At 38.5% G+C, this 13,736-nt stretch overlaps 1 protein-coding gene across 3 annotated transcripts in view; it reads right to left on the bottom strand.

The window, feature by feature from the left end:
* The window catches only part of adam22 (ADAM metallopeptidase domain 22), a 69,753-nt gene that overhangs the window by 38,161 nt on the left and 17,856 nt on the right, over positions 1-13,736 (bottom strand). For all 3 annotated transcript variants that reach the window (XM_051864662.1, XM_051864660.1, XM_051864659.1), the window contains exons 4-6: positions 12,283-12,349; positions 7,406-7,488; positions 517-580 (exon numbers count right to left, since the gene is read on the bottom strand). In XM_051864662.1, the coding sequence (XP_051720622.1) occupies positions 517-580; positions 7,406-7,488; positions 12,283-12,349 (214 nt within the window). The remainder of the gene's footprint in view (positions 1-516; positions 581-7,405; positions 7,489-12,282; positions 12,350-13,736) is intronic.

Below are 13,736 nucleotides of genomic sequence, written 5' to 3'. Positions count from 1 at the left end.
GCCATTAGTAGATAATAGCTGTGCTTTTGCAGAGTCAGGTGTCTCTATCGACTGTGTGATGGGCTTATCAGTCAACATATGCCCTGTCTGCACAGGAAAAACCCTGTTAAACTGCTCTGGGTCATTTCCTTGCCTGAAACAATCACTATCAGGGATAGAGTTTCATCCAGGGGTGTAGTTTGCAGGAGGGATGTGGGGAGGTAACCACCCCAATAACCAAAACTAGCAAGAACAACCCCCCGCCCAAATATTTATACCATGATTAATGGAAACTATTATTAATTACTATATACATCACACGTTCAGAGCTTTTATAAGTGCTAAGTTACCATCCGAACTGAACTAGGACCAATTACCTGCATGCGCAATATGACTAAAGCCTGGTACTTAATTTTACATGAAAAAGATGAAAAGAATAGCTGATAAAGATATGATGACAGACTTTATAAATCTAAGAAAAAAAAAATACTGATATAATTGCGATATAACTGGGTGATATAAGTAGGCGATACTTACGCTCTTATTATTCTCTCCTCCTGGTTCAATCATGTACGTGTGATTCCCATCAAAAAACATCCCACTAGAGAGAAAGGAAAAGAGAGAGATGGTGAACTGGTAAGATATACAGTTTAGTGGTTATTTATACAAAAACATTTGATGCCAAATAGAATAGAGAGCACATGCTAAGCATCGGATTTATGGGGTGAATTGAGCTTGAACTGATTTTAAATCGAGTTAGTTAGCAGAATTGCAATTTAAATCTGAATGTAAGTAAAAGTAGAAATAGAAGTAGAATTAAAATGAACTGAAATTCAAAGAAATGAATGTAAAAATAATTTTTAACTATAAAAGTGAATGCTGGCTCAACAAAATATTGAAAAAGTTTAAAAAGCCTTGAGGTTTATATGTCTTATGGACAGAAAGTATGAAAGGTTGAAGTTTTTCTATTCAGAATTTTGCACAACCCTTGCTCAATATTGCACAGTATATAATGTAAACTGAATACTAATATAAAAAAAAAATTCAGGGTGAGATGTTCAAAAGAAAAGCTGACGAAGCATTACACAACAACAGGGAAAAGAAGATAACCCCATATTCAACATATTACCACAGAAGAAAAGGCAGTTGTGGAGTGCAAAAAAAAATTGTAAACCTCATCATGTTGCATAAATATTTAATGAATAATTTGGTTATCATCTTGGACATAAAAGTGGTGCACAAATGTTCAGCATATGGTAATGAGATTCATCCATCTAGATATGCTGACTCTCCAAATGCAGGTCATTCTTACACTTGTTGTGTACCAAGATAATACCTGAGGAATAATGAAGCATATGGAGACTGTGTGCGTGTGTGTGTTTATATATGTGTTCAGACGTCTCTTTTAGCCTTGAGACATGCAGAGAGGATATCATTCTCTGCTCTGATGTCTGTCTCTTGGATCAATCAGTCGGTGACTCTCAGAGAGCCTCCAGACAGAGCAGAGACACTCAAGGTGGCTTCTAAAAGCACTGCGTGCATTAGGAGAACGATACAATGCCCTTTAGCCTGGCTACATCCAAAATACTGAGTGCTCTCTGGTACCTACTGCACAAATAAATGAATCATGAAAAAAATTTCAATGGATAACTAGAAAACGAACGTTATCAAGACAAACACTAGTCTCACATTGTTTTTTAAGGGATCATTTAGAGAACCACGAACCAAATAGATAGATAGAAAGAAGTGTCTGCAGTAGGCTGTCATCAGCAGTCCATGACTGTTTTCAGGACATAACTGTTTGTCTGACCCGTAATAAGACATTAAGATAAAACACCATAAAACTACAGACTCAGCAGCACTGCTCCCTCCCTCTCACACATACACACAGTGTTCTCAACACACACTGGAGAAAGTATGATTTTCTCTCTCTTTTCTCTTTTTACACTGCCGTTCAAAAGATTTTTTTTTTTTTAAATAAATGCTGCTCTTTTGAACTTTCTATTTATCAAAGAATGGTAAGCATAAGATATTTCTTTTTAAAAAATATTTGTAAAAAATCTTACTGACCCCAAACTTTTGAGCGATAGTGTACTTTGCTTATAAATAAGTCATTTATTTCTCTTTTAAAGGTGCTGTAAAAGCAGGAACACATCAAGCTGACGCAACGAACTAGTGGCGACGAAAGCACACTGCAGGGTTGGCTCACGTCGGCAGCGTCTGGGTCCAACACCCGACGGCCAAGTAGCACGTCCGTTCTGCGCCTGCGTAAGATGAAATGCCTTTCCGTACCAGCAGGTGGCAGTAGCTGAACAGCCAATCTGGGGTGCGTTTCCCAAAAGCATCGTTAGCCAACTAACATCGCAAGTTCCGTTGTTACTTACATAGTTCAACAATTTGGTGTTTCCCGAAACCATAGTTCAAATGAACATTCACAAACTGCATCGTAAACTTGTGTGGTTGGAACGACAGCTCTCGAGCTGTGGTTAGAAGCATAGTTTCTTGTTTTTTATGACATGTGGACTTAATAAATCCTTATCTTGAGCAAAAAAGGCAAGCTGACATTAAGTACAATGTGTATCTTTTATTTCAAATACATACAAATGTAATTTACATATTTTAGTTTGTCAAGAGATTTAAAGCACCATTTTTGAAGAGTGCGCATGTGCGTATGTGCTCTAGTACGTAAGAACGAGCATATGATTAAATCTGGAAATAAAGCAAAATAACTGAGGAAAATGAGAATTAGTCCTCTGATGCCATGTCCGTAATTTATAGCAAAAAATCTAGCATTAATTTGATCTCAAAAGGACTCATTTAAAGAAGTTATTATTCACCTGCGTGACGTCATTCACCAACGTGGCTGAACAACAGGTTTGCGACAATACGGTTTCGGGAAACAGTCGTGACTAGCTAGTTGATTTGTTCAGCGATGCATCGTACTATGGTAGTGAAGCAGCGAGTTACATCGTTGTTCGGGAAACGCACCCCAGAATGATCAGATGGCCCGATGGAAAAAAAGCCAACGAGGACCAACTTCAGCCGATGGCGCGGAACACACTGAGAAAACTTAGTCGGCCGACGAACAAAAACTGCTCGACGGCCGACGGTCGGCTTGGTGTGTTCCTACCTTAAGTGATTTCTGAGAAACTCTGTTGATATTTGGAATCGACACCCAAACAAACACACCCCTACCCAAAAGAAACACACCCCTCCCTTCATTGCTCCACCCCCAAAATAATAAACAAGCTATGCAACACAGCCACGACTAAACAGCTGGCGCATCAGACAGCTCGGGCAAGTATGAATGAATCAGCTGTGATTCAACAACAGCATAAAACAGCATATTTTGGTTCTGTGAAACATAGCTAAACCACATTACTCATGTATAGAGCAGAAATTAAGCAACTTCTCTGTCTGTTTTCAGGACTTCTTGCTCTCTATTGTCCCTGGAATGCTTTTCCAATAACGGGGGTCCTAGCTCTTGCCTGATCATAACCCTTCTTCTTTCAATTATATTCCTCTGACCTTTTTCCTCTTTTGTAACATCTCGAGCCATCTCTCTTTCTACAGTCTTTCTACAAATGTCCTGCTTGCTAACTCTCTCTCCTCCCCCATCATGAGTGTATACGCCTCCTTATGCTGATTGGCCACAAGGGTGTTGTGGTGCTCGGTCTGATCGGTCTGATTCACTGTGTTATTTCTCCTATTTACACAGCCAAGACAAACACAAACAGCATGCACACACAGAACAGAAATTTAGCAAATATGAACAAAATTGTTTGTTTGGATGTTGATTTCAGTTTTCAACACCGTTTCTCAGTCTGGAGTAAGCGATACTTACTGATTTGCAGGCATGTGCACAGATAGACCCCAAGTGATGCTCAAGCACCTGCCCTTTTGGTCTCTGCCTTTATTAGTGGCTTTTTTAAGTCAGAAGTGCATTTTTTTATTTCATATTTTAGTTTTTATTTAAATTTGGCTCATGGCATCAATTCTGAAATTAAGTGTGTGCCCAAAAACTGCATTAAGACCTAATTCTGTGAGACCGCATGAGCCCCTGCCCCACTCTTCTACATCCCTCGTCATAGCCACCATGCAAATCGAGAGGAGCAGCACTGGTGAAAGCCAGGTAATGATAGTATTCACCCTAAGCTTTGCATTGTTTGTCACTATTGTCAAATTAAACCACTGTCGTCAAACTAAACTGCTATTAACCACTAATAGCCCTACATTAATTTTAGCAACAAAAAAAGCGAGTCTGGCGTTGGTGTAAAATAGCATTGTGCAGGGTCGAAAATGCCACTCAAAATTAATAAAAATGCCTGCAAAATTCAAGATATGAATTTTCCCTGTATGAGATTTGTTTATATTATATATAGTTAAGCAATATCACATGAGCAAAAGCAGTTTTCCTGAATATCAGCACGATTGCCAAAGTAATTATAAGATTGCAAATGTAATTCTAATATTTCCATTTTAATACAACAGTTGAATAAACAATAAGTTGATATTAATTTCAAGATTTTATACACAGTAATGTCATTTTTGACTGTTTTTGCTCTGTTTCATGAAAGAAAATAGTTCTGAACAAAGCAAAACTGTTGCATCTCCCTGCAACACAGAGTGGTGTTTCGTTCATGAATGAATCAGCCAGTTTGAACAAAACAGTAAATGAATGATTCTTTCACTCACATAAGGGCTTTTCACACTGCGCTTAACCCCGGGTTATCGTCATTCTAAACACCGCTTTTAACCCCGGGTAACACTAGTAATTTAGAAGCGGGGTTAGCACAGATTTTTACCCGGGGTTATGAAACCCACACCTGTACAGTGTGAAATGATGCGGTGTTAGAATGTTACATCTAGACGCTTAGCAACAGACATCCAATCGCACACTCATATTTGCCTGCTTTGGACAGTCACAGAAACACTGTGCATTGTATAAACAGTAGTGGTTAAACGGATCGTTGTTGATCCGTGATCCGTACGGACCAAGCCCCACGGTTCGGCACGCATGCGATTCACGGATCAATTGCAAGTTTAACCGCAATAGAGTGAAAGGTTATCATTTGCACGTGTTTTGTCTTGCTAGTTTACACATTAAATAGATATAAAACCATTCCAGCGCTAGAAGAGGCAAAAGAGGATTTAATTCGGTATCGCACGCCACGCTGTTATCAATGCGCACAGACGCACATACAAGGCTCATGCGCACACACACACACACAGAGAGAGAGAGGCATGTTTCAGATAGCTCGCGAACTCCAAATTGATTTCTCTTTCGCGTCCTCAAAGCACTTGGATGGACACATACACACATTATGTCAGTCAAAATACCCCTTTAGGCAATTATTCTCGTAAGCACATTCGGTTATGTCTTAATTGAACGAGGTGAGAATTCGGATGTGTATCTATGGGATGTGTGCGTGCATGGAGTCTTACTCTTAAAGTGACAGCAACCTATAAATACCTGCTGTTGTCTGTCATGTAAATCAAACAACAAAACACAGCTTTAACAAAGATTAATCTATATTAAATTTATACAGTGAACAGTGTCATTTTACATTTAATCATTACATTTTTCTGTACATGAAAATTAATACTACATTTAGATCTTATACTTTATTTGTAACTTTATGTTGTATTTATCTATTCTTGTAAATGGTGTACAGTATTTGTTCTTTTTACAGTCTGTTCACTTGCCTTTAATAATGTATTAGTTAGGCTAGTAGTTTTTTCTGTGGTATCGGAGTAGTTAAAGTGGGCTAAGTAATAAATGCAAAGTTACCCCCCACCCCTCAATTTATTTATTTTTTTGTGCTGATCCGAAAAATGATCCGATCCGTGACTTAATAACCATGATATGATCCGAACCGTGAGTTTTGTGATCCGTTGAACCACTAATAAACAGTAAATTCAGTGTTTGAGAGGAAAAATGTCAAATGCTGACAGAAAACACGATAATTTGAGCGAAGAAGAGACCCTTTCATTCTTACCTTTATAGTCTGAAATGTCCATTCAGTATAAACTCGATAGTACAGTCGGCAATACGAGGATGCTCAATGCTAGCGCTATGTAAACAGGTCACGTGCTGCGTTTATCCAATCAATGACACTGACACCACAAATATGCAAATAAGAACGTTAACCCAGGGTTTAGGAATGTACAATCAATGTGAAACGTATGCTTATGAATACCCATGATTAATTGTTAACCCCAGGTAATTATGAGCAGTGTGAAATGTGAAGCAAGATAACCCAGGATTCCGTTTACCCAGGGTTTAGAATGACCCAGGGTTAACTATTTCAACTGTGAAAAGCCCTATATTAAGACTTGCCACCACCTACTGGCAGTTTCAGTTTCATATACGTATATATATATATGCCAACAAAAGACATATTTATTTATTTAAATAAAGAAAGAAGTATGAAAGTAATTTAAAGGTGTTCTACACTATGTAACTAACTTCATTTTTATTGATTTTATAGTAATTAAGTAATTATGAGAGGAGTGCCCCTTTTTCTTACTTGCACCTGCCCCCCAAAATGTCTGTGCATGGCCATGCTGATTTGTATAATTCCTTTGAACCAGGTGAACCAGGTACTAAAACAATCAGATATCATGCACATTTGAAGGGAAGCTATTTAGGCTGTAAATGTTCGAGTGTGATGAGTGTGAATGTAAAGAGCGCTGATGCTCTATTTCTGAGCTACATCTGACCTGACTCTGTGCATTCACATACAGAGAGAGAGAGAGAGAGAGAGAGACAGAGAGAGAGATGGATCTGACCTGACTCCTTCTCACACTAAAAATACAGACGGAAGGAACTGAGCTATCCCAGAGGGCCACACAGAGAGGCGGTGTGTGTGTGTGTCTCTCTCTCTGTGTGAGTGTGTGTGTGTGTGTGTGTGTGTGTGTAAGGCTCTATAGAGTCTAACTCAACTCTCCTCAGGCACACGGGCAGCTCAGGAACACAGCTAGGTTTACTTCAGCTATGCAGAGAACACAGCAGGTTGCCAATAATACAAACATAAATCTTACAAACACAACAAATATTACATTTTCACCATGCAATAGTAGAGCACAAGGCCAGACGAAATGCAACAAGCATTAAACCATCAATACAGGAGATAACAACAAAAACACACACAGAGAGACACAAAGAGTGCTGAGAGCATCAGTGTGTGATATGAGAGGAGGATAATAGCATGCTGTAATTGAACAGCTCTAATTGTTAAATGGGATAATCGCAGCTTTGGCCTGCTAACGTGTTTATTTATGAATGTGTCTTAGAAAGAGACAGACTGTGGGTAACTGTAAGTAAACAGTGTGCAGTCAAAACTAAAGCCTTTCACGCTGCTTTTGTAAACCTGTGTGTGTTTGCGTGTTCATTCAGACATGACACAATGACAGAGGGACTTACTGTAATCCATGGCAAGTTGAAAGCGCCACATATGACTTCAGAATATCACGTACTTTCCCATGGTAGTAGCAGTGTTCTCCACCCTGCAGAGAGAAACAAACAATAATCAAAAACAGCACTGTTAATATGAGCTTTGAATGTGGCTCATCCAATCAGAATTTAGTGAGTCAGAAAAAACATCCCTTTTATAATACTAGATTTATTGTTTTGTTTTTAACTGAAGTGCTGCATAATGTGATGCAGCTGTTGAACAATCATATTTTGAAAATGAGATGAGGTATATATATTTGCAATACCGGTGGAGATTTGTTGTTTCCTTACGCCAGTAGGTGGTGACAAGTGACTGTTTTTATGAGGAAATCATTGACTTGTTTTGAATCATCAAAGGTGCAGTAAGCAATTTCTGAGAAACGCTGTTGAAAGTGGATCATACCAAGCACCAAAACACAACTGTAGCCAATCAGCAGTAAGGGGTGTGTCCACTCAATAGGGGGGAGGTGCCTGTGTTGCATAGCATGTTTGTGAATTTGTGGGTGGAGCTATCAAGATAGGGCTTTTGGGTAGGGGTGTGTTTGTTTTGGTGATTTCAAACATCACCAGTGTTTCTCAGAAATCGTTTACTGTAGATTTAAAGTCATTGAATCACTCGTTAAACTGATTTGTTCAGAAATGCTGATTCATTTAAGAAGGAAATGCCACTTGTGCGTGTTGCTTGGAGACGCGCAATAATTCTTTTGTCGTTTTGTTTGGCATTTTTACATTGGCAGATCATGAACAGACAAAAGTAACTGGCAAAATTGTGTCTAAAATGTAGGTTACTAAATATTAATGTCATGTATATTGAACTATCACCAATGTATAAGAAATATCACCAATAAGGCCAAGAGCATGGATTAAGTAAGTAAAAATGGTCCATTTTGATTTCATCTTGACATTAAATGTTTAAATTTAAACGTCAAAACTTTTGTTTGTACTGAAGCGATCAGAAATTCGTAAAAGTATTCCTGAGTGTGTGTGTTATTTATGAAATGTTTTTAGTGTAAGTGCTCGACTGCCATTAGGGCTGCAGGTTTTCTCTTCCTGCTTTTTCTCAGAGGACTAAAGCTGCAGCATTTACCAGCAGATCAATTTCATTACATCCCTTTCTCTTTCTTTCTCTCTGCACTGAGAGAAAAAAGCTTCATACATTGAGGTTTATCCATTCCTCTGCTGCTCTCTTTCCTCCAGCTTGTTCTGGAGCATTTCTGCCTCTTTTTTCCACATGTAGCACTTTCTGTCCTCAAGAGCTCTCAGCAAATCAAGAGGGCCGTCTCTACCACACACACACACACACACACACACACACACACACACACACACACACAAACACAGAGTGAGACATTCCTGAAGAGTGCAGTTGTTGTAGAGACAGCCCCTTTCAGGCTAATGACCCAGAATGCATCAGTGCCTATAAGCACAGAGAGGCAGGCTGTGTCCAAAATATGAAAATGCTGCCTTCTCATATAGGATACAGAGGTAGGAAGGTATCAAGGGATTGGGATCTTCTTTAACATGAGAAGATGCCTGAAATTGATTTTTTATAAAATACACTGCTGTTCAAGTTTGAGGTCAGTAAGATTTTTTTTTAGAAAGAAATTAATACTTTTATTCAGGAAGGACATGTTAAATCGATCCAAAGTCACAGTAAAGACTTACTAAATACTTCAAATAAATGCTGTTCTTTTTAACTTTATATTCATCAAAGAATCCTGAAAAAAAATGTATTACAGTTTCTACAAAAGTATTAAGCTGCAAACTGTTCAGTATTTCAGAATGATTTCTGAAGGATCATGTGATACTGAAGACTGAAGTAATGATGCTGAAAATTCAGCTTTTAACATCACAGGAATAAATTACATTTAAAATTTTATTAAAATAGAAATCTTTCACAATATTACTGTTTTACTGTATTTTTATCAAATAAATGCAACCATGTGAGCATAAGAGACTTCTTTCAAAAACATTTAAAAAGTCTTAGCAACAATTATTTGTATTTTTATGCACACTAGTATATATAAAAAATCATAAGTGCTATTTTCAGTCCAAAGCAGTTTTCTCAAGATTGTTGTTTTTCATCTCAGCTTCCACAAAACATGCCATAAATAAACTTTGCACATTTTATAGACTATCTACTTCCTAATATATCGACTTCCTAATTCATTTCAAGTATTAACTTGTTCAAGATTTATAAGAATATTTCATATTTCATTATATATATATATATATAACGGTTAGTTCTTGTCCTTGATTCTGATTGGTCAATAGCTGTGTTTTATTTACGATAAAACATGGCTATGACCTCTTCAACCAATGGTTCTGTGTATCACTACACAACACCCTTAGCAACCACTCTTAGCAACGTAAACTGTTTGTTCTCAATTTATATTGTTCATTGAAGCTTACTGTATTATGTAGAAGAGTGTTGTGAGAAAGAGATCGAGTGAGCGAGTTTATTACCTGCATTCAGATTTTGCATTTTCCTTCAGGTCAGTCCTATGTTCATAATAAAAAATCTGTTTAGATGTCCAATGTATGATCTTGTCCTTTTAACAGTTAAGGGGTTTCCCCGTGACTGACAGCGCTAGTCAAAGCATTTGTCAGTTGCGTCTTGTTCCGTGTTCACAACAATTTAGTCTTTTCAATGTAAAAGTCTTCACTACTGACTGACACACTCATAAAGACAGTCTTTGCCGCCATCTAATGGCGTAATAATGTAACTTCTGTTGCTGTTCACGATCAGGGATTATGTTTTCCAGCGGAAGGAAGGCTTTTAGTAAGAGTTTACTTCATGAAATTTGCATTGTTACATATTTTTGGCTTTAATATTTGTATTGTGTGGTAACCGTTTTATAAAAGCAATAAGGTACTTGAGGCTAGTGCTGTATCGTGAATGAGTCGCGGCTGTACGTACCTTATTGCTTACATATATATATATATATAACTATATACTGTGTGTACTGTATACTGTATATAACTATTTTTTTCACACTGACCGCAAACTTTTGAACAGTAGTGTATAATGTTACAAAAGCTGTCTATTTTAAAATATATTCAAGTAGAAAAGTTATTTTAAATTGTAAAAATATTTAACAATATTACTGTTTTTGTTGTGTTTTGGAACAAATAAATGCAGCCTTGCTGAGCAGAAGAGACTTCTTTTAAAACCATTAAAAAAGCTTACCGATCTAAAACTTTTGAATGGCATATATATGAGATAGCATTTTGTATTATTCATATAATACTAAATCTGTAGTTAAACTAATAGGTTGCTCACTATTGCAGTGGGGAGATGAAGCTAAATATATCTGTGCTTCTGCTCTAGAATTTGTTCAGTGGCTTTCTTTCACTCTCTTCATCCTCTGCCTCTTCATCCATCCCTCTGTTATTCCCTCCTTCCTCACAGAACCGCTCTATTTTTTCATTCATCCTTAGAAACAACACAGGCTCTAAAGAGCCCCCTGTACCCTTACATGCACACTGTTTCCTCGGGCTCTACAGCGGATTTGAATCTCTTCACTGAAGGCCTCAGATCAGTAACTAATAAAATACATAAAAGATGTTAAAGGGGCTATATTGAATTTCAATCGTAGAATATGACCCTTTTAAGAGTTTCTAAAAAATAACTGAGAAGCCCGACACGTCCACTATGCATAATCTATATAAAACACACACCTTGACACGATGGTGTCCAACATGCAGCACACAAACAGGACACAGTATCCCTGTCCCTGTGTGAGTGTGTGACAGGAACAATCTGCCACTGGGCTAAAACAAGCAAACACCTTCTGCTCTGGGTGTGATGTGTCCCATCTGAACATGCAAGACTCTCAGTACGCTGACAGAATGAAGCTGAGAGTCCCAGTGTGGCACAAAGACAGATCAGATCAGACTATATTCACTGTCCCAAAAGTGAAACACAGTCATAGAGGGGAAAAATAGGGTCAAGGCATTTTCATTAATTGTTCAGTAAAACGTTTCTTGTAAGTTGAATAAACTGGGACTACTTTTCTAAGTGGAATAACCTCTTGTTTTGTGTTATGAACCTAATTTCTGTGGGAATTTTTAAGCTCCAGAATCCACCAATCAGGCCTTTGAGTTTACAATGCCTTAATTTTTTTCTTGTATATGTAACTCCTCTGCCCAGGTCTTACTTCCCCCGCTCTGTGCGGGCCTCAAACCTGGGTCTCCAGCATGGGAGTCAGACGCTCTAACAAGGAGGCTAAAGGCTGCAACCTCTAGTGTCAGTCGCTGGAGCATCTCTTGAGATCAGAGGAGTGAGGTGTACTCGCACCACGACTACTAGCTGGCCTCCGTTACACTCACCCCCCTAAACCTCCCATCCGGGTCACGGCACCAATGTAACCCCTCACCCAGGTCTTACTCGCCCCGCTCTGCGCGGGCCTCAAACCTGGGTCTCCGGCGTGGGAGTCAGACGCTCTAACAAGGAGGCTAAAGGCTGCAACCTCTAGTGTCAGTCGCTAGAGCATCTCTTGAGATCAGAGGAGTGAGGTGTACTCGCACCACGACTACTAGCTGGCCTCCGTTACACTCACCCCCCTAAACCTCCCATCCGGGTCACGGCACCAATGTAACCCCTCACCCAGGTCTTACTCGCCCCGCTCTGCGCGGGCCTCAAACCTGGGTCTCCGGCGTGGGAGTCAGACGCTCTAACAAGGAGGCTAAAGGCTGCAACCTCTAGTGTCAGTCGCTAGAGCATCTCTTGAGATCAGAGGAGTGAGGTTTACTCGCACAGTGACTACTAGCTGGCCTCCGTTACATATAAACCATTTCAAATACATGCTTGTCTTAATTTAAAACAAAATAGAGTTTATACTCACTTTGCTGACAACTGAATGCCCCTCCTCTGATATGTGCCTCTCAATGTAATTTGATGATAGAAGATCACTGCAAAAAAGAGCAGAAGTACACAGTTGACAAAAAGTTAAATGTTCTCTGCGTTATTAGTGGATTCACTGAATTCTGTTCTAATAATTTGTTAAATATTATTCTGAAATCTTCACAGAAATCATAAAATTGATTGCATTTCCCATAAAAATACCAGTGCTTGCAAAGAAGAAAAAATAAAAGTTTCACATAAGTTTAGATTTTAGGCTTTGGTTCAGAAACTATCTGCAATGTAAAGGAAGTTATATGGTTAAACAGATGCAAGAGAGGAAAGACTAATCAGATTTCAGTATGCAAATACTTTAATGATGCCATTGCAGTTGTATTATAAATGGAACATTATATGAATATAAGAGATACCTTACATTTCTTAAAGAAGTAGAAAGTTTACAAAAGCCAAAAATATATAGCACACCTAAGATGAAAAGATTAAAATGATGGATGGATGGATGGATGGATGGATAGATAGATAGATAGATAGATAGATAGATAGATAGATAGATAGATAGATAGATAGATAGCACACCTAAGAATTATTTAAATGTATACATAAGCTATTCAAACTTAAAAAAAAAAAAAAACTGCATAAATTTGTGGAGAAGAAAAATAGACTGTCTGAGGAATATGAGCACAGTAAATATGATTCATCATCATCCTCCCAAACACATCACTCCTTGTGATCCTGGCATCACACATTTAATGATCAGATCAAATCAACACTCATGTCAGTCATGTACGCTGCTTATCTAACAGAGGACAGAAATGGAACAGAATCTGCATTCCAACACAGAAGGTCATGAACACAGTTAACCTGAGGAGAGATCCACGGCTGATTTCATACATCACAACTCACAATAAGTTGTGTTCAAGGACACTTCAGTGTGTGTGGTTTCCCAAGAAGGAGCTCACAAACCGGGGTGAGAGATTTACTGCGAGTGCACACTTTAGTTTTTTGCTAGCCAATTGATACAGTTGCAATGATCAAAAACCGGCAATGTAGCAAAAAACAGATCGAGCGCAGGAGGAGAGAAGGGTGAAAGTGTCTCCCAGCAGGAGCTCTGACTGTGAGATCAGTTACCGTGAGCTCATCATCAGGACAATCACAGTATGACATCAAACCTGCCTTTAAAGACAGAAACACACATCTTCAACAGCTGTTCACTAAACCAGGTGATTAGCAGGATATTTATGGAGCTGCATCGCTGTAACTTGCGAAACAAAGAAAAGAAATGTTTGCGTTTACAGTCTCATTCTGTGGTAAATGCAGAGAGGGGAAAGACAGAAATCAAAACATTGATTCAAGGACTAATAGAGGACAGGACAAAACCGGGGGCTAGAGAGAGAAAGACTGAGCATTGAGAGAGGATCAGAATAGGAGAAGATAAAG

Source organism: Ctenopharyngodon idella, chromosome 16 (genome assembly GCF_019924925.1).
Source record: "Ctenopharyngodon idella isolate HZGC_01 chromosome 16, HZGC01, whole genome shotgun sequence".
NCBI classification, from domain to species: Eukaryota; Metazoa; Chordata; class Actinopteri; order Cypriniformes; family Xenocyprididae; genus Ctenopharyngodon; species Ctenopharyngodon idella.
Note: the sequence above shows the minus strand (reverse complement) of the source record. Positions and strands in the feature narration are given on the sequence as shown.